We start from the raw sequence: 19977 nt of genomic DNA on the forward strand, positions 1-19977 counted from the left end.
CTTACCATCGTTCGCCTTTGTATGTACATCTACCCTTGTGTTCCATACGCGCATTTGTCCTCGTTCTTTACATTTCTCACTTGTGGTTTGGATCTCGATAACAACAAAATCGACTGCTCACATTGGACTTTGTCTTCACATCTGATTCCCTCACAATTTCCTTACCATCGTTCGCCTTTGTATGTACACCTACCCTTGTGTTCCATACGCGCATTTGTCCTCGTTCTTTACATTTCTCACTTGTGGTTTGGATCTCGATAACAACAAAATCGACTGCTCACCACATTGGACTTTGTCTTCACATCTGATTCCCTCACAATATCCTTACCATTGTTCGCCTTTGTATGTACAACTACTCTTTTGCTCGTTACAATGTACTGGATCACGCTTGCTCGATGCAAACATGGTTGCTCCGCAAATATGACCCCTTCCTTCGTCGATATATTTTTACATTCGTTTTGCTTAGTTAGATTGCACGACAACTCATGCATTCGGTTGTCGCCATTTTTTACTTCCATCTTACGCGCCCACTTTGTACCCGTACTAAAGGTTACGGACCCGGAACAATATTATTATGGTTATGAAGTGCATGGAAGTCATGTATCTTGCCTGCATGTAAGTAGACTATGTATATGATCATGAGGAATTCGAATGGTCATTCGCTAAATATTCCTGGAAAATCTCCTCAATCATAGGCCCAAAATCCAGCTCCTCCCTGTTTATCCTGCCGACCGCCATCCTGCGATCGCCTGATGCTGCGCTTGTGCCCATTCCAAGACGCTCCCGGAAGACCTGATGAATCATAGGTTCAAAATCGACTCCCTCCGCGTTTCTTCTACCCGCTACCGCGGTACCATCGTCGGCCGCCACAATGCTCTCTCGGACGCTTGCCATCAAGAGTACAATGTCAAGACCGAGGCGATCAGCATCTTCCATGGTCAGTGGCTGAGGCCGTCTTGCGAGAGCTATTAACGCGGTCTTCAGCAAGGGCTTGTTATCCAACTCGATTGCCAAGATGATTTGATTGAGGACATCCTTGTCATACACATTGGGGTTGATCAATGGTCGATAAGTGTACGCGCGCTGACCAGCTTCGACGTGTTTGTTTTCTTCGGCCACGAACGTATCATGAACTCCGTGACTCGGCGGGACCAGTGGTTGACGGAGTGTTACCAGCTCCGGATGATTGGGGGGTGGTGACATTGCGAGACTGATCCACAGGCACGTTTTGAACAAGAGGAAGCTTGAAATCTAGAGCGTTGACTGACTCGAAGTCGCTTCCTTTCTTATAGAAGTTATCCGTATACGTACAACCTCCGAGGACCAGCCTTCTTCGCTTTTCTTACATAAGTCACCGGCATTGGCTGATCCGTATGCAGGAGTAGTGTCACGCCGGGTGCGGTGCGTGGAAACCGAAGAGCGGCGGAACAGCATCAGGAAAATGACAGGTGGATTTCCCGACATTTCCCAGTGGGAAAGTGAAAAATTCTGGAAAAGAGCAGAGACGTTGTTAGAGTAGGTTCAAAATCTGGTAAAGTCGCTCCTTAATCTACGAGCTAGTCTCCTCGACTCTCCTAGCATCGGAAAGGATCATTTTCGACATTCCTGGCTCTATTGAAGCGGGAAATTCACGGTTCACTCGTGAGAAAGCAAAATAAATCTATTCATCACCGGGATAAAATGGGGGAAGGTTGTGCAGAGTCTAGCAGTGCTACGGAAATCAGGTCGTAATGTCATGAAATGCGTAAGAAAAAGTCGTGAAGAGGCGTTCTCAGCAGTCGTTGCTAGTCGTAAGAAGCATCAGGGTTCATCAGTAATCATGAAGAGGAGAAAACAATGTACAGGCTCGACGACCGAGAAGTATATGCGAGAATGCTGATGATTACGAATGCTAGGGTCGAAAGAAGAGCTTGCGAGACAAGAAAAGAGATAGATGACGAAGATGATGGTGGCCGCGACGTTGTCAGGCGAGCTCAATCTAAGGTGATTGTTAGCGTGAGACGGCACAAGCGATTGGGGGACCTACACCTGATGCGGCGGAAAGCGCGCGCATCGAGTTGAAGCCCGGTAGTGTTTGTGACTACTTCGCTCGCCGAGACCTTGCTTCGGCGAGAGGACAGAGCAAACCGGGCCGAGCAAGCCAATGCCTCGGCGACACTAACCCTTGAGCAACGCTCGGTAATGAGATGGCCGTAGTTGAGGGTAGGGGCCTTGTTGTGATCCTTCGAGAAAGGCGGGGCTGAGGGGAAGTCAACGTCGTTGTCCGCGTTGTCCTCGTCGTCCTCGTCCATGTGCTCGTCGAGGGGTTCTGCGTCCTCGGTGGCCCTATCTTTTGAGGCAGCAGCCTTCTAAGTTCTCTCTTGCCCTCTCCCGCTCCTCCCGCTCCTTCTTGATGCGCTGTCGCTCCTTCGTCTTGTAGTTACTAATCGTCTTCTTCGTCTTATTGACGTTACTTAGGTTCATCAGAAGGTTGGCGTCAATGCCCTTGAGCGCGGGATTAAAATCTTCGAGGTCGCCATTGTCAGCAAGCTTGAGGGCACGGTAGCACTGGTTTAATGGACGGGTAACCGTAGTCAGTAGGTAATTTGAATGGAATGATGAGCGGGTGCTTACTGCAGATGCCGCGAGAACCGCCGCGGCGTACGGAGCATAGACAGGCTTTACGATAGCATCGAACTCCGGGACATGGACCCGGCCGGTAATCGCGGCTTGGTGACACGAAAGGACGATGGTAAAAAAACTCGCCTTTGAGCATTCCGTATGGGCCTTCGTCGTCCCAGCCTTCGTTCAGGAAATACTAAATAGTCTTCTTCGAGTAAATCCTGGACAAAGTCTTGCTGCGCTTCGAGCGTCGTCAGCCCTTGCTGCGTGAAGGATAACATGAGGGCAGCGATGGCGGTGGTGCCGAATGTGCTCCTCCATTCGATGAGTTTCTTCTTGAGCTAGAAGAAGATGGTCAGAAGCGACAAAGATAGCAGAGGATACAGTGAGCTTACCAAAGCAAAGGCAGCACCATTGATGTTCCTCTCGCTTTCCGGCAAGGCAGAACCATAGACGGCGTGCCAGCAACTCGCGAGGGTGTTCATGAACGCATGATTTCTGTGTCCGACCAGTTCCAGATCCGATTCTTCGCACTGCCAAAATAGTGCATTGCCGTCGGAATGAGTGTTGACTTCCAGCGATCACCATCGTTAGCACCGTTCGGAAGGTCGTCGATTTTCCAGATCTGGCGCTTTGAGGAACTGTCGTCACTGGACGAGCAGCCGGTCTTGATATGCTTAGCTTGTGGCTCGATTGATACGCTTAGCTTGTGGCTCGATAGTCGAGACTGTAGTGTTCATCTAGATAATTAATGTGAGTAAGGAGTAGCAGGACAAAATGTCACTTACCGTCTGAGTTGTGGTGGCAGGCAACGCCCGCCAGCAGCGCGGGACGCTTACATAAGCCAAAAACCCCTATCTTGTCTGAAAACCTGTCACGAACTCACTCTCGACATATACCGAATTACACAGACGCGATCCGCTTAGAAACCACATAGGAGCGTCTTTTATGTGCGTATATAGATGGACAACTCAGATATATAAGCAAAAAATAAGTAACTGTGCGAGATAAGAGCATTATATCTTGGCAAGTATCTTAGCGTCTAATACCTGGCTTTGGCAGCACAAAGGTCGCGAGACAGCACATCTACACGTCTGGAAAGGAATCAGACTTAAGCTGGGGGAGTTTTTGAAAGTTATGAAGAGCCCATGAGGTAGTTCACATCCTCGTCTCGTGTCTCACGGGCCAACATAAGCTGCTGCATTTGCGGGATCTTGATGTTGCAATCTATCGGCCCATACATGAAAGTAAAATCGTCTAAACCCTTCTTATTTATTCTTTCTGAGCTGATTCAGGTTAAAACATAGGTATATAACCAATGCCGGGCCTATCGTACCACGTTTGCCTCCGTCCTGAGGCTGTTACTGCTGTCGCGATGACTCCGACGCGCTCATTTGTGATCACGTGATCTTAATTTTGCGCGTTGGGACCGAGATCTCTGGTGCATATTCCGGCTCAGCAACTTCAATTATTACCTCGCGTTCTCGAGTGAAGTCAAGCTAATTGGCGTTTCAAAGTTTGTTACAGAAGGGGTTTGCGAATTTCCGAGTTTTAAGTATAGATATTGACTCAGCAGTAGGCATATCTCATGAACAGACGATGGGATTGCCTCAAGCTTCTGACAAAGTATTATATAGCACTTTTAGATCATTTAGTCTCACCCAAGTATGAAGCCAAAACGCCTGGTTCCCTCTGTATATTTTGTGGTCGTCTGTCGGGCATGGTCAGGGGCTACTTGCTTATGTCAGCGCTCCGCGCTGCTGGCGGGCGTTGCCCGCCACCATGAGTTGTGCGACCTGCATTGCCTACTCCGGTTGCTCCGGTTGCTCAACTGCCGGTTCTGGCACTGTATCCTTTCCCGCATCCTTACCGCCCTCGGTCAGGTAATCGCAAGAAATTGCCATGACTTACCGTGCGGCTGGGCAACAGATGTCATGACGATAAGGAGTGAGAATTTATAAGTAATGTCCGAGCCTTTTTCCCTAAACTAATCATACAAACTGAACATTGCGAGCTTGGCGTCCACCTCTGCTCATGCCTCTGCTCCAGGTCCTCGAGCCTCACATGGTGGACAGTCCGGATGGGGTAAACACAAATCACACGCCACCCGCGAGCCTACGGTCGAAAAGGTACAGTAATAGTACATATCGCCCGTGGTGTAGTGATCAGAGATAAGATGAGATAAAAGATTAGTAATGCTGTGCGGCATCCGGTTCGGGCCGGAACGCTGCCGTCACAAGTAGACTGCCAGGCATGCCTGGATCCGAAGTAACGCCCTAGAGCTCTCACATGCGTGCTGACCTGCCTCTCAACCATGTCATTGTGAGTTCCCACTAGTTTGCGTAACGGCGTCAACTCCCAGTCGCTCGGCGTTCACGTTGGGTTCACCCGTGCTCGACCTGCGTTGTTTTATCCGCAGTAGCAGCCAAGGCTACTGCGCTAACGTGGGTAGGAGTATCATTGTGGACGCATCGAAGGCAAGTTCCGCTGCGCAAAAATGCTCTCTACAGCTGACGGAAGAGACATAGGAACTCTATAACCTCCTGCTTCCTCTACAAGGCGAAGTGCTTAAGGAGATGAAGAATGGGGTAACGGCCCGAGAGATTTATCAGACATCCATTGACTTTGTCCGTTCGAAATCGTAGGAACGCCAAAGAAGTTTGTCAAGAACACCGGTGCTAAGGTATGTCATACTCCATCCGAACGAGCCAATGTGATCACAGTTTTAGGCTAATATTCGTTTATGCACGTAGACGGTGATTGGGTTCGTAGCCCTGCACACTTGCTCTCACTCTCAAGGAATCTCATACTCTCCGGACCAATGATGTTTAACCTCACGTTAGGCTTTTTCGACCTTGTTGATGAGGGCGGAAAGAAGTGAGTTAACCAGTCCGTCCTTCAATGTGCCTGATTTTGACGGCGAATAGATACGCTCCTCATTTGGTCGACACCGTCCGAGTGAATGCTAACAAGGCTTGGTCGATGACGGAGGGCGTGCGACCCCCAAGGGCACGCTTCTCTTCCTCAGCCTGAGCATGAGGATGTGTATGAAGAAGAGCTCTCGCCTAAAGCCAAGGGTAACGCTCCTACCGAGTCGTATGCCAATGGGTCGCCTGTGAAAAACAAGACGGCCGGTGGCAAGGTTCTTCACCACAAGACTCGCAATACTGCGCAAGAAGAAGTCCTTCCCAATTTCAACAGGGATGTGCGCACCTTCCCTGTATTGAGGTAAGCAATTCTGAGTTTCTTCAATTACTATTCTAATTCAAGTGTCTGGTCTACAGAGTTTCATGGCGAGATCGAGCTTTGTGATCAAGGCCCTGTCGTTCGCCGACGATCGACGGTGCCTCTACTTGTCGCTTATTCTTGTGACATGGATTCAGGGCATAGCGACACGGAACCCCGACGAGCAGGTGATCGGGAGGCCTGTCACCCGTGGCCCTGAGAACATTAGGGAAGCGGCCTACACTTTCGGCATTTACTATGAGCTGCCTCATCGCACTTTTCCACATCTTTTCCCTCCTCTTTTCTTTCCCTCATCTTTGTCGTTTCCACGTCGTTTATGCTGCTTGCTGCAAGCCACTCCTGTCGCATCGCCATTGCACGTACTTGCAAGCTATAAGTTTCGTCGTATGTCTGCTTGTTATAAGCCGCCTTGACGCCGCTTTAGACGATCCCGCTTTCCATGGGCACCCGGAATATCAAGTTGAAGGTTAAAGATACGTCTTTAGTCCGTAAACGCTTGACATAATATTAGGCATACAATGTACCGGGTGTTGTTGGTATCGAGTTGGCTCTGCCAGTGTGTCATCAAACAATCTGATCATGAACTTTCCCAGACCATTCCTTCAAGTGTCGGTCAGGCTATGCACGGCGGGTATCTTGTCGGTCTTGCCGTTCGACCACCAGACTTTTGGTCCAAGCATCCTTGCAAGTTCACGCCCTCAAGTTGTTGAGGCCAGCGAACTTCGTTACCCATCTACTCGTGACGAATATTCTCGAGATGTTCGTTCAGCAGGATCATGCAAAAGCGGTGCCCAACGAGGTGGGCTGCTCTCCGTTCATGTTCACGAATGAAGGACCGGCTAACACTGGCGTTTATCCGCTCAGTATCATGCTTTTGCAGCCTCGATAAATCTCATTGCACGTACGTAAAACCCCTCCTTCTCCCGCTCAGCAATTCAGCATTTTCAAATACTTACTTTCATCAATCCTATCCCATGTTCATGAACAAGCATTCGGCCATCGGTGCTGTATCATGCTCTCACTGAGGGCCCCATTTCGACAATAGTTCCGAGAGAGATGAAGGGGTGGTCATAAATTGTGTTTCCAACGCAAGCGGTAACGCCGACCTTTTGCCTTTTCTCTGTTTAGAACTCGAACCCCGGACTCCTGGATAGGGACCGAGGTCTGAATGTCAACCCTGCAACTGTCGATGAAGACTTCGAGTAGGTAAGTCTTCCCAGAAGCTACACCTCTGTATACGTATCATCTTGTTTGGATCATCCAACAACGGGTTCGTAGACTTGGCGCGATTAACATGCCCATGCAACCTGGCCGACCTCACGGCGCTTTTCCTTCAGGCAAGTTCAGCGAACACCGCAAATGGCCAAGTTAATAATGTATGTACAAATTCATGATCATGAGTGCTTCTAGTAGCCACGAACTGATCCGCGTTCATTCGGCAAATGTATACGGAAAAATGAGGTGGTGACTGGTAAGTTTTAGTGATCGATCTTCCATCGCCACGCTTAAAAATAATATGCTGGTCAGGGATGTCGGCCAAGTTACTTCAATGACTCCGAAGAATTCGAAGCATCCCCAGGGATCAACAGGATCATCAGCGAAATATGGAGGAATACCGCAGGATGTTAGCGAGCACGTTGGTGCTGGCGACCCTGTGAAGGTTAGTTGGACGATCAGTGTATCACTCGTTATGTGCGCGAATCCTGACATCCTCTCTTTATTGAGGTCGTTAATATCAGACCTATTTTTGAGGTTGCTTGGAAGAGGTCGGCGAGGGTCGCTGACAGGCGCTTCGACTGGACCATAGACGACGTTTGTCATGTTCGTAGCATGTAGGTTAAATGAATGCTTGCCAGGTTTCCTCTAATTCGGTGCTGTGGCCGAGGGTGTCTGGCGATTTCGAAAGCTCGCACATCCTTGTAGCTCAGTCAAATGTCGTGTCGTCTCACACCTGTCCACTTTTACGGATGACTTGCTCCCCATTTTGTCCTTGGCCTCGACTGCATCTGCCAGTCGAGATTCTAATCACGATAATACCCAGGCGGTCTCAGGCATCAATCAGTGCTCATGTAATGTAGAGACAGTCGGTGTAGCATAATAAGCCCTGGAAACGTAAATTTAAACAAGCATTCATCTCGTGCTCCTGCTGCGCTCCTCTCTTTATACCTACCTACCTCCTTGCATACAGATCGTGGACCGCCATGTACTGCAAGTTCTTCCACAGTAATGCAACCTGCATTGTTAGCAGCGCCGCGGCGGCACGCGCCACCCGATGTTCTGCATCGCTGATCTTTTACCCCAAGTCCTCTGTACTTCGGTAGAATTGTTTTTTAAATTTTAAAATGCAATTATGTAAACATTGGGAGTGAAGAAGCCAGGAGCCGTGGTTTCTAATAACAAGGGTAAAACAAAGGAGGCAAATCGAGGTGATTTTTGGGCAGTATCAAGGGCAAGATCAAGGGTGATTCGCAGTAACAGACGTTAATTTGTTTCGTACATTGACCTCTAGCGCTCGCCGTGGAGTGTGCATGACTTCCCAGGAGTTATTTGTATGCGAATTCATCAAGAGAATCCACAAGACGTAAAGGATGTGAATGATTTTTGCGCATCCTAGAGCTAGGAGGGGTCCGAGAATTGCTCGGCGTGGCAGGTAATTACCGAGTTCTACGATGCCAACCCACTAATCTTGGTGAGTATGCTAATACATAGTAAAGCAAAGCAAGGCCTCACCTGCTTGAATCTACCCTCTGTTTCCGTGAAAGGTTTCATCAATTGGGGGAACACTGGATTACCGTCTGATGACGCTAGAATAAACTCATCCATCAAGGTCCTCTGTATCCGGACCTTTTTCGAAACTGACTCCGCAGCCAGGCCCGAGAGGAAGATTTCTTGTTTGGCTAGGCCATTTTCTGGTGGGCGCACTTGTGGGCTTAATGCCCGTCCTTGATCACAGTCTTCCCGGCATTCCTGATAGAACTCATGCAAAACAGGTAATGAGCTGGTTAAGGTAACAGACTTAGAAGTAGGAAATGTACCGGTGTGTCCGTTTGAAGTTGATGACAAGTTGTACATGCTACGGGAAGGGGAGAGTGGAGATGGGTTTGGCGAAGAGAGGCAGCATGGGGTGGCTGGCCCAGACACCAGTAGAGATCCTCAGATAGATACCAGAATCGACAAGCAGGACATGGAGCCAGCCTGTGTACAGGTGCTACCGTCTCTAGAACAACAGCCTGAGAATCTTTGTACGCTGCAAAGAGTGCCATAAGTTCCTATTACAATTACAGGCTAAACGCAGAGTCACTGATTCTGTTGTCTTCTACATCTTGCAGGCGACTGCGGAAAGCCTTGGCTCGGAGTCGCTCCTCAAGCAGTTCCATTCTGTGTTTCAGGTCAAAGACTTCTTGCTCTACATCTTGCAATCTCTCTCGGTTAGAAGTCTCGTGAAGAGGGATTAGCCCCCAGTATAACGACCTTGCCTGTCTCATTTCTCTCACCTCGTCACTTCGAATGATAGCAGTTTGCTTCGCTACATTTGCTATTTCTGCCTTTAGCTCCTGTGTGCGTTCGGAGCATAGTGACTCATGCTTCCACACTGTCACCTCAAGGTGGGTCAAGTCGTCGGGTCGATGAACCATCGGCTCAGGGATTGAATCGGACCTAAAACATTTGAAACCTTGCATGTAAATACATTTACCAATCGTCGACCACCGTTGTTGTAATCGTATGGACAAAGCGATGAGCAATGACCACTTACCCTAGATGTAAGAGTTGCTGCGTTTTATAACCCAAGAATATAGTAACGTTAACATGAATAGACTGATCTCTATATATAACGTTTCTGAGTTACATTCTCCCACGATATCATGATCAATATTAATCGCGTGCTCGGCCCAGTCACGAGCTTCTGCTATATTTGTGGACCTCAGAATCTTGTCAGAATCTATCAAGCCACATCTACATTGACTATCTCCCTTGTCGTCTCCCTTTTAGCAATCCATAGTCCCAGAAAACGAGCAGCACAAGGATTCAATCCATAGCGCGTATAGCGCATGGGCATATTTTCTTCTGGCTTGGCTCCCTTACTAGTAGGGCGACAAGCTTCTTACGGTCTGAGTACTCTCGCGTTTGCCCTCCCTCGAGTCGCCGATGGCGACGATAATCCTCGCATCTTCTCTCTTCGATTCTCCTATACGCAGGTCTAAGACAGGTCTCATTGCTCTCTCGATAAAAAGTTTGACATCCTTGCTCGTCATCCGTCCCGTTATAGGCAGGTGTTTGGGTGATGGTAGTACGCCATGACTCCCATAGTAAGTATCACCCATGGACCTCGCTTCATCACTGAGAATTAGCTTGCAGGTTTCCTGTGTTGAGCTTTGTCTTCCGCCGTCAATCGCTTTCTATACTGACCCTACCAGGTGCTTTGGTCGAGACCTAATCAGGAACTCCCCTTCAGCGTCATCACCGAGCATATGATCGACTACGCCCTCCCCCGGGACGTTTACCATATTGCCGTGGTCATTTATAAAACATACAGCCATGACTAAAACTTAGCCGCTTTAAGGAGGTATCGCTGCTTGTCATGTTAATTATCAGGCGGCTGCAACTGCTGTCATGGTAAGCATCACTCAATTTCTTGTCGTAGTTTCCCTCAACTCTCCATTTTTGCATAAATGTCTGCTGGGGTGCTCCCGTCACGTCCGGACTTCCCGTGAATCCTTTGTATGATTGCGTGCTGCTTACAAAAACACTCGATCCTTCTGTGTAATACATCGGCCAAAGCATTTAGCGGTAATCGTCGATGCTGGTAAGTACTTGGTGTTCCCAGCCAGCCGACACGACCAATATCGTTCGTGTTTGCATTTTAGAATCCAAATATTCAAGTACAATGTTCCACCCGGATATAGCACCTTATACGGGCCGAATAACAGCAACATAATATCGGTAGGAATGTGCGTACGGAAATATCGATAACTATCTGGCCATCTTACACCAAGTTGGATTGTAAGAGAGTGAGAGAAATAAATAATATAAACGGAGCCAAAGCTGCATAGTCTAGCTATAAGGAATGCAATTCATGTTACATCGAGCTAGCCTATTAGACTATTGACCTCCAGGTCTCGTAGTCATCTGCCTTTGTATGATTATTACCCTTCAAACTCTCTGAACGAGGCGAGTAACTTGACCGCCTGGTTACATGAGATGTTCACGGATACCGTGGTCATAATCCTGTGTAGGCTTGGTGCAAGCGCGAACAACATCGTGAACGTCTCGTTCTAAAAGTGCATCTTCCTTGGGACACCTTCAAGTTTAACACACGGCGCAGCGTCAAGCCTGACGACTCGGATGACTCAGCGACCCGGGAACAATGGGTAAAGCCTGAGGAAGCCCGTTTCCTGTACCGATTGTTAAGTGACCCTACTTGCTGTCCTATAAGAGTGACCATGGACTCGGAATCCTTCGGCCATCAGGCCTCAGGCCTCAGACCCAGGGCCGGTATAGCGCAGCTCATTTGGGTAAGAGATCGAGAACAAAGGAATGACCCGGCGACAAGGACAGATGGGCGAGGGGGCTACGGGCCGGTAGACGAGGCAAGTCCATAGGAACTAAAAGGCTTGTAACCGTTTCAGTAAATATACTACGCGTGGTGCGGCTCTTGGCAGAGGTTGGAGTAGTGTGTAGTAATCGGTGAAAGACAGTTAATACTGCCACTCTAATATTACAGATACCAACAAGAAAACATGAACGAAAGCAAGCGACCCAAGTCTGACCATCCAAAGAGAGAATGATAATAGTGAAGGTGACGAAAGCAGAACAGTGTAAAGAGCATAGCAGATTGCGAAAGTCTTCATGCAGATAATAGACCAACTATGTCCCCATTGCGTCACGAGTCAACAGAATCGCCGGAATCGCTACCACTGTGAGATGGCTTGAGTTTAAAAACACGCGACGGTCCCGTCAAGGTGGGCATGGGCTCGCTGCACTCGGCAGCAGTAGAAACAGCTCTGAGGCAGGTGCTGGCGCTACAATCGATGGTGTCAGGAACGTCGGTCAGATCATTTGCTGAGGGGTCTGGCGAAGCTGCCGCAAGAGGACGAGGCGAATGGGTAGATAGAGGAATATTCCCTGCTGTCCCATTGACGGACCAATCAACTATAGGAATAGAATCATCCCTCTCGACGGCCAGGACGGTGTCTACATCTCGTCGAGGAGCTGTAGTCGCTTTGATATCACGGAAATCTGACGGTACGGCCTCAGGGCTGTCTTGGCCCGGTACAAACGAATATCTTGAGCCGAATATTTGCCTTGAAGAGTCAGATACTTATGCATCTGTATTAATCAGACTTTACTCACTCATTCCACCATTCCATGGTCTCGCGAACCCATGGATCACCTTCGTTCTCAAAGAGCGATATGATCAGGCCAAAAAACGTGTCTAAATTGAAAGCGCCCATAACTCCATCTGTCCACATTTCGGCCGTACTCAGGGTATAGTATATCTTTATTCGAGTAAGCCAAGTTAAGTAGAGAAGGTCTTGGAATCAGGAAAATACCGCTTACCACAACGGCTACCCAAGCAATACTTCGATGGCTGACATTAGTCAGCCCATATGCGATGTTCTTTGCAGGTTTCGCTTGCGACCCCACAAAAGCTCCAGTTGCAGCTGCTTTCGGTCCAACAAAAAGGTGACGGTAGAACTTTGAGGAAGGTCATCGTCGCAGCCCCAATGAGCGCATTCTTGACCAGATGGAAAACGGAAAGAAACACACCCGAATGAGAATTTCACTTCGAAAGAGCCCAGCCCTTTTATTATCTGGATCGTAGATGTGCTCTGGATACAGAAATGAGGGCATTCGCTCATGTGTCGCAGGAATTTTTCTTGATAATAATAGCTGCCGTACTCTCGAGGAGCGTCATCATCACGAGCACCAGCTAGTCCAAACATTGCTTACTGTTCAGGATTGGCGTCATATCTATCCCGTTCGCTCCGAGGACACAGTAAGCGAGCGGTAAGGGGATGGTTGAAGCCGCGATCCGACTTTGACTTCATTCCTCCTCCTCCAAAAGGAGGAATGATAGGGGCATTTATAGTGGTCGTAATGTAGCTGAGGCCGACATACTTAACGGAACCAAAGTCTTGAGATCTCCCTGAGCAGGTGCCAGTCCAAATCTGAATGCTAAGTAGTCAGCTAACGGTGAGAACATTCGGCATCACTTCCAGCTCACCAAGCCACAGATACGCTTTAGCTCGCCCGATTTCTCTAAGCATTCAAGGCGGTCGCGAAGTCCAGGAATGAAACCCAAGATGCCTTCGTACACAGCCAAATGGCGTTTGAGGGCATCGGGCGTCCTTGATAATAACTTGAGACACAGCCTACAATAACAACGAAGAGCTTACGGTTTATTGGTGTGTGGACTAGTCACGCCGTTATCCAACATCATCCCTTGTTTGAATGCAATGTAAGGGTGTACGAAGGGGTCAAGTAACCAAACCGCGCGCTTTCCTGCTTCTAGGTAGACTTGATCATCAACAACATTGCGTCTACTTCTACATATAGATTGATCAGTATAGACACGCTCAGATTAACGTCAGGCAGGGTTGCGTACCTTCTCGGTCGCTTTGTGGGAGGCTCGGGGCTAGGTGGTGAAGTCGATAGCTCATCGTGGCTGCGTTTCAGAAAGTTCGAGGAGCGCCTTGGCAACAGCCCAGAGGAAGAGCTTCGAGGCATCGTCGACACCTGTGGTGGAGAGAAGTAACTCTTCGGTAAGCGGACGGCGCGGAACAATCGGAGTTATCCGAAAGGCTGTGATTTTTGCGCCCTATATATATGGGCTCCGCCGCTCTAACTCATTGCACCATTCCCTACGGCCCATAGAAGCAGTAAGCAATATCTATCGATATCCCATATTGTGAGTATTCAACTGAATACTATCACAGGACTTTCTCACCCGACGGAGATATTGATAGTCCCAGCCTGAGACATGACTCTCAGCGAGGGTTGGAATCAGCATAGGTATTTATCAGCTTGCAGCGAGAGACAAACTCAAACGAGCGAGAATTCCTTATCCAGGTCACCCTCTCTGCATTCGCCCTCGATGTCGGATCTCGCGTTCTCCCTACACACTATCAGCGCTTTTGTAGCTCACTGGACCATGGGCTACAGAGGACCCGACAGCAACTTCAAGTTCCAGGAGGATCGAATGCGTGCCCGTGCGCAGCCTAACTCTTCGAAGGCCTTACACACATTATATGGAGACATGGCGCTTCAGGTGGTTATGGGTAAGGAGATTATCAAGAAGATACGGTCCCTGCCTTCACCACTCAAACGAACATTATCATCGGACTTTCAGCTCACCTTCGAGCATACTGTTGATTTGGTTGGGGTAATTACGGAAGAGGTCCAGTTTTGCGAGGCTATGATTAAAGAGTATGCACCACTCACCCCGTTCCCTGATGAACAGCAAGCGTGTGATCTCTTGTCATTTGATACTCAGTAGCATACCCGGCCTCGGCCCTCATTTTACATATTTTTTCCTTACTTTCAATGGAACATCTAGCGGCGTCTCTGGCCCTCGTGAAACCCTTCCCTTCCCCTAGCTGTATTTGCCTCGCATGCACCTACATACAACCGATGTCCTTAAGAGTAAACGCGCCCTGTGCAGCTATCCAGTTGTTCGTACCCTTCAAGTTACCTTTCGCGCCAGCACACCGAACGAGCTCGCCCCCACTAACGCCATCTTCCTCGCTGACCTGGTCACTACTTCGCCATTAGACCTACATCAGAATGAAAAGAGACGATATAACGAAAGGACGCACATCAAACGCCTCCTCAGATCCGGCGTGGGCCGCCAGGCAGCTTCTTCGGCACCTTGCCCAGGTCCTGTCGCCTTGTGGAACAGGATCAGGTGTTCGGTAGAGTTGTACTTGCGAGAGCGTCATGTTCATTGCAGCCGGGATCTTCCTGAGCACGAGCTCACCCTTGTCCTTCCCGGCGCCGAGCTCGATGATCGTGTTCCAGTCCTCACGCGAGACGTAGTGTTCTTCTATGCGCTTGATGACACCGTCCACTGCGTTCTGCATTCCCGGAATACGTCAACTAAGCTCATTTCACATCATGCGAAGCATAATATGTTCAACGCAGCCATCGACTTGCCGTTACCTCTGACAAATCAATTACCAGAATTCCCAAAGACAGGAAAGTGCGAGAACGTATCGGTACCACAGAGAAGATCTCAGACATGCTACGCAAGCTCGAGTGGGTCAGAGTAAAGATGCTTTATTAGTATAAGCGAAGCACAACAAAATCCATGAGGCGAACCATGACGTCTAAGCTTCTCCGCGCACGCGAGCTCATGCACATTGCCGCCATCCTCGACGGGCGTTGCATGCAGAATGGGATCACACCAGAGTGTGAATGGCTCGTTTACTGCTCATTGCCGCGCAAATAATAACACATATGACCCATCAGGTAGAAAACCTCGTCAGCGATGCGGCCCACGCGAAAAGGAACCCCACCTGGCCTGAACCCACCCATATGCGTCGACCACGCCAGATGCTTACAGTGCTCCGATTTTTGCGCATCGTACACAGGCTCCAAGGAACCAACGTCCTCGTGAATGTGCGAATAATCGCCTCCAGCTTAGGTACGTCCCGTTCGTCTGATTCTGCATGAGCTGTCCTCGCCGCTGCTACTCTCTCTTGTAGGTCTTTGTAGAGTGGAATGTTCACAGACCCAAGTGCACCGCGCATCCGATCCAAAATGTTCCGCATGAGCCTCGCGGGCCCAGGCTGTTTTCCGATCTAGTATTCCGCCGTGGACATGGGGCTTGCGCCATGACGTAACGCGCCTGCGCGACGGAGAGGAGGAAGCGTACATGCGTCAGGTCGTCGAGATGCTCAGCAAATCGGGTAAACGAGAACGGGAGCACGCTTTTCCTGCCTGAATGAGAAAGCGCACAAACTCAACGCACGTTCGGAAAGGGTTGGGCGGGGGCCGTTAACTTACGCATTCGCCAGTCACTAGTCATACGCGGACAGGGTTATGCGCATGACGTGATATGAGCCTACGATGTAATGAATTTAAAGAGCACTGCAGGATTGAAAAAAAAAAACACCCTAAAGGTCTGACCAGATTCGTGAATCCCTGAGTGTCCCGCCACTGCACATCCTCAATGATTACCTGCGCAACCAGCTCACGGAGTGAAGGTGGAGGAGGACCGCACAGCAGCGCCTCGTCCTGAAGCGTACTTTGAACGTTCGTCAATACCATCACACGTGTAGATCATACGCAACGCTAATCGTACTTACTAATCGCACACTTGCTCTTGCCATACGGACGTGATGGCGTCCTCCATCAGGCACCAGGGGGTTAACACATCTTGTTGTGACATGACAAATGACAACAGCCACCCACCGGCTGCATGCTCCAGCGGAGCCTCATCTCTTCAAGTCCGGGAATGTTCTCGGGCGGTGGATTAGAACCATGCAAGCCTAACAGAGCTGGGGCTCGTGGAGGAGGTGCTAATGTTGTTGATACGAAGGAGAATCTACAGGCCGTGTCTCAGCTGGACCTTGCAGTTGAAACACGAACGGCTCCGGATCCTGAAACATCTTTGAATCCGGAGGGGACCACGACATCATCGAGCGCATAGAGGTAAAGAATACAAATGTGGACGACTCGGAGTTCAGGAAGTCGTCGAAGCCGACTTCACGATAAAGCATGAGGTTTTGGCGGAGGTGGGAGATGATGAACGCCGACTTCCAGATGGTTCGAGCCTAATCCTCTTGTTCCTGCCTGCGCGCGCGTCAAAGGATCGAGCTGTCAGACAGAGACGAAAGGGGCAAAGGGGCAAATGACGTACGACGCTCCAGAAACTGTAGCAAAGAGCATGCCGCTATCGCCTCGTCACTGTCAATATGTTGAGAACCTTTCCCTTCCGCGCGTGCTCGAGCGCCATGTCCGTCTACTTCTCGCACGCAGCCTGTCTCCGCTTCCCGAATTCGTACGTGAGTGTCGATACGACAGGCATGGGGGTAATCAGGAATGTAGGATGGAGGCGGGGGTGGCACAGGGCCAAAGAGGACAGGATGCAATGGAATGCGGGAGCCAATCGCGGCGACTGCGACTGTGATGGTCTGCGCGGAAGAAGGGAGAAAGGCGAGACGTCTACCGGACGATTCGAAGCCGTAGATGCAGGGGAAGAGCCGCGCGCGGGGTAGGCGTGAGTACACTAGGCAGTGGGGCGACGTGGGTATAAGGTGTAAGACAACGGGAGAGATGAAAAGAACGTACGTTGCAGCAGGTGTGCGATGACTTCACCAGAGAACTCGAGGGCGACTATGTAACGCGTCATCTCGTCAGCAAGAGGCAACAGGGAGAATATAGTAGTTATACGTGCTCACCTGCTGGTCAATAAGTCGCCATCTTCGCACTCTTTACATTGCATGGGACCTTGCCGAAACGCTTGACGTACGCGACGAGCGTGTCGGGGTGGTTTGACATGTGTATGGAGTATATGGGAAGGCCCTGCCTGAGGCAGCATTCGGATATTCGGATCGAATATCGCACCGCGGTGCCGGTGCTGCGGCGACACCCGGACGCTGGTGGCTGTGCACCATCGCGACGCGACATTATGGATTTGGCCGAAGCCCCTATCGACCCATTCGCTTCGACATCCGCCTCACCAGTAGCTCATAACCATGGCCGTCGTTCCTCTACTTGACCAAGAACTTTTCGATAAATGGGTCGACGGAGAAATTGGAGACGACGCGATTCTCGAGGCGCTGGGGATGGGACAGGGGACCTGGACGTCAATGAAGGTGAGTACCGCACCCTATATAGGTTCGACGATCGCGATCTGTCGCGACGATCGTGCCTTGTGCCTGGAAACGGTGACGTTACTTCATTCTATAGGCGTTCATTGACCAGGAGATCCACGGATACCTCGACGTCAACGCCCCCTTGTTTCAACAAGATACCAATGGAGTCCTTTCGTCGGTACGTATACGTCACGCGAGCCTTTCAGCTATTGATGCTCCCTCAGGTGGTTCGTGTCTGGCCTTGGATGGCCGATTGGGAGCATCAGTGGCCGGTGACTATGTACGTGATGCGATTCTTCCGTGAGCTTGGCTTGCTGGTACGTGTTATACTCAGCATGTTGCGCCGCTTGACGAGTTCGTTCACAGCGTTAAATCGGCAGCGTGATGATCCCCCAATCTGAAGTAGGCGATCCAGATCAAAGTTTCTGAGGTTCGAGAGTCTGCATGTACGACTAAAAAGCATTCAGTGTACTTTTACCGTTACTACAATCAAAAGCTTGGAATCAGCTAGAAATTGAATCGGGTTTGAGCTCGTTTATTCGAGTCTAGTCGGCCCCCCTGGTACACGCACGAGCACGGACATGCCGCAGACTTCCGTTGAAGTCTTGCCTGCCGTGCCCTCGCTTCACGATGTGACCGCAAGAATACGGCTGCTCGCGTTCGACAGGCGAGTACGGCATGCCCGAGAGCACCGATGCAAGGTACGGCGACGTGGCGGCGCGCGTGGGCGTCGCCTTGATGGATGGTGCGCCTCCTGCTTTGCCAGCATGCGCGGGTGGCGGAGGATGGAGTCCATGAGGATCTTGCGCTGGATGAGCATCGAGTCGAGCGAGGACAGGTACGAGTTGTACATCCAGGACACCGCGAGCGAGCCGACGAACAGGATCTGCCCGAAGAGCGTGCCGCCGACCCTCCGACGACATCAACCTTGGACGACGACGCGGCGGTGGATGTCAACCCTCGTGCGTCCTTGCTCCCCACATTCCCCGCCGGGTCCGTGCCAGCATCCACAGCCAGACGCGCCGCCGATGTATTAGCATCCACCAGACGGGGGTGCTTACCTACAACACCGATCCGGTAAGTCGACAGCTCGTTGGACAGGAGGCACACCTCTTGTTTGTGTCGGGCTCCCGGGTTGCCTCCTGGACGTCGCAGCGGATCTATCATAATCACAGCGTGATCAATCGCGCAGGCGAGGGACCGAACAGATAATTGCAAGATGCTCGCTGAGGCAGAGGCCGAGGCTTCACGATAGGGGCAAGGTAGCGATGTATAGGGCGCGGTGTTAATGACCATATCTCCTAGCTCAACTAAATAAACGATCCGCTAACTGATAGGTTTAGGCTCCCAATGCCGTGACCTATCAAAATATCGATCAGTCCATCATTAGGGCAGAGAAAACGGACCAAAACCTAGGACGTACCGAACCCGCTCTCCTTAACACCCCCAAACGGAATCAAACAAACGCTGACCAGCCTTAAGCGCCTCCGCGACACACCCGCCCCATATCCCGGCTGAAGTAGCCCGCGACCGACATCTGTGTCATTCGCGAGCGCAACCTCGTTCTCCGTCTCGAGCCTGGTGGACGCCACGACGGGCCCGAACGTATCCCCAGCATTGAGCGGTGCGCCCACGGCCACTGTCGCTCATCAACATGAGCGCCCAGAGCGTGCCAGCAGAGGGAAAGCGTTGACCGACGACAAGGGCCTGCACGCCACCCACGATATGCCGATGGACTTTCTGGAGAATGATCGTAGATCAGGGTTTTTATATTCGACAAGAGGAGCTGTAAAATCGCTGACCGAATTGACATCCTCTTGACGATCCTATTCTCGCACAACCCACGACCGATGTTGCCCGCGTTCTTGTATGTTGTCACGACGTTGATCAGCTAGTCCAGCACGGCCGGGCACTTAGCAGCCGTAGACGAATCTCAATAGACGCGAATCGCCTCCTCGATCACGATATGTCTACACACATTCATGATATTCCAAACTCTCAAATAGACCCACGAAATCACTAGATACACAGCTCATTCAGCATAGCCTGATGCAATGACATGACAGAAGCGCTCACCTCGACGAACAGCGAAAGAGTATACAGAGGCGTAGGGAGAAGATAGAACTGTAGATTTGCCCAAAACATACCTCCCACTCAGCGAGGGTGTTGCCGACTCCCAGCGGCTTTGCGACGGCGGCAAGAATGAGTGAGTGATATCACGACCCACGATCATCCTGTCTAGGTCGTCGCAGTGCTCTTCCATGAGCGAGTGTCATGACGGTGGTGTGGTTATAAAGGAAACGTGTTGCAG

At 50.3% G+C, this 19977-nt stretch overlaps 9 protein-coding genes across 9 annotated transcripts; 2 read left to right on the forward strand and 7 right to left on the reverse strand.

The window, feature by feature from the left end:
- Nucleotides 1-636: 636 nt before the first annotated feature.
- On the reverse strand, nt 637-1203 carry CONPUDRAFT_75430 (uncharacterized protein; the record flags this gene model as incomplete). The annotated part of the gene is made up of 1 exon (XM_007773662.1): nt 637-1203. The coding sequence occupies one exon, from the start codon at nt 1201-1203 to the stop codon at nt 637-639; it is 567 nt and encodes a 188-aa protein (XP_007771852.1).
- A 597-nt stretch (nt 1204-1800) lies between these two features.
- On the reverse strand, nt 1801-2291 carry CONPUDRAFT_156787 (uncharacterized protein; the record flags this gene model as incomplete). Its single annotated transcript, XM_007773790.1, has 2 exons — nt 1801-1978; nt 2029-2291. The coding sequence occupies 2 exons, from the start codon at nt 2289-2291 to the stop codon at nt 1801-1803; spliced, it is 441 nt and encodes a 146-aa protein (XP_007771980.1).
- Nucleotides 2292-2325: 34 nt separating this feature from the next.
- CONPUDRAFT_75431 (uncharacterized protein) lies at nt 2326-3086 on the reverse strand (the record flags this gene model as incomplete). Its single annotated transcript, XM_007773663.1, has 4 exons — nt 2326-2547; nt 2614-2781; nt 2829-2942; nt 2997-3086. 4 exons carry the CDS (start codon nt 3084-3086, stop codon nt 2326-2328), a joined length of 594 nt encoding a protein of 197 aa, XP_007771853.1.
- Nucleotides 3087-5425: 2339 nt separating this feature from the next.
- Nucleotides 5426-5833, forward strand: CONPUDRAFT_156789 (uncharacterized protein; the record flags this gene model as incomplete). Its single annotated transcript, XM_007773791.1, has 3 exons — nt 5426-5478; nt 5529-5559; nt 5630-5833. The coding sequence occupies 3 exons, from the start codon at nt 5426-5428 to the stop codon at nt 5831-5833; spliced, it is 288 nt and encodes a 95-aa protein (XP_007771981.1).
- Nucleotides 5834-7684: 1851 nt separating this feature from the next.
- On the reverse strand, nt 7685-10169 carry CONPUDRAFT_75433 (uncharacterized protein; the record flags this gene model as incomplete). The annotated part of the gene is made up of 9 exons (XM_007773664.1): nt 7685-7763; nt 7799-7868; nt 8018-8159; nt 8345-8527; nt 8578-8814; nt 8883-9116; nt 9342-9504; nt 9602-9618; nt 9954-10169. 9 exons carry the CDS (start codon nt 10167-10169, stop codon nt 7685-7687), a joined length of 1341 nt encoding a protein of 446 aa, XP_007771854.1.
- Nucleotides 10170-11728: 1559 nt separating this feature from the next.
- CONPUDRAFT_75434 (uncharacterized protein) lies at nt 11729-13575 on the reverse strand (the record flags this gene model as incomplete). The annotated part of the gene is made up of 8 exons (XM_007773665.1): nt 11729-12149; nt 12199-12344; nt 12406-12543; nt 12616-12724; nt 12799-13016; nt 13073-13220; nt 13245-13394; nt 13454-13575. 8 exons carry the CDS (start codon nt 13573-13575, stop codon nt 11729-11731), a joined length of 1452 nt encoding a protein of 483 aa, XP_007771855.1.
- Nucleotides 13576-14465: 890 nt separating this feature from the next.
- Nucleotides 14466-17200, reverse strand: CONPUDRAFT_75435 (uncharacterized protein; the record flags this gene model as incomplete). Its single annotated transcript, XM_007773666.1, has 10 exons — nt 14466-14597; nt 14664-14921; nt 15408-15647; nt 15722-15786; nt 16044-16093; nt 16155-16195; nt 16261-16393; nt 16438-16552; nt 16709-17077; nt 17140-17200. The coding sequence occupies 10 exons, from the start codon at nt 17198-17200 to the stop codon at nt 14466-14468; spliced, it is 1464 nt and encodes a 487-aa protein (XP_007771856.1).
- A 346-nt stretch (nt 17201-17546) lies between these two features.
- On the forward strand, nt 17547-18067 carry CONPUDRAFT_75436 (uncharacterized protein; the record flags this gene model as incomplete). Its single annotated transcript, XM_007773667.1, has 4 exons — nt 17547-17666; nt 17761-17844; nt 17891-17946; nt 18001-18067. 4 exons carry the CDS (start codon nt 17547-17549, stop codon nt 18065-18067), a joined length of 327 nt encoding a protein of 108 aa, XP_007771857.1.
- A 144-nt stretch (nt 18068-18211) lies between these two features.
- On the reverse strand, nt 18212-19929 carry CONPUDRAFT_75437 (uncharacterized protein; the record flags this gene model as incomplete). Its single annotated transcript, XM_007773668.1, has 10 exons — nt 18212-18474; nt 18548-18727; nt 18777-18826; nt 18987-19026; nt 19090-19305; nt 19389-19406; nt 19512-19557; nt 19743-19790; nt 19814-19849; nt 19894-19929. The coding sequence occupies 10 exons, from the start codon at nt 19927-19929 to the stop codon at nt 18212-18214; spliced, it is 933 nt and encodes a 310-aa protein (XP_007771858.1).
- Nucleotides 19930-19977: the final 48 nt, after the last annotated feature.

The sequence above is a fragment of the Coniophora puteana genome (assembly GCF_000271625.1).
Source record: "Coniophora puteana RWD-64-598 SS2 unplaced genomic scaffold CONPUscaffold_11, whole genome shotgun sequence".
Taxonomy (NCBI): Eukaryota; Fungi; Basidiomycota; class Agaricomycetes; order Boletales; family Coniophoraceae; genus Coniophora; species Coniophora puteana.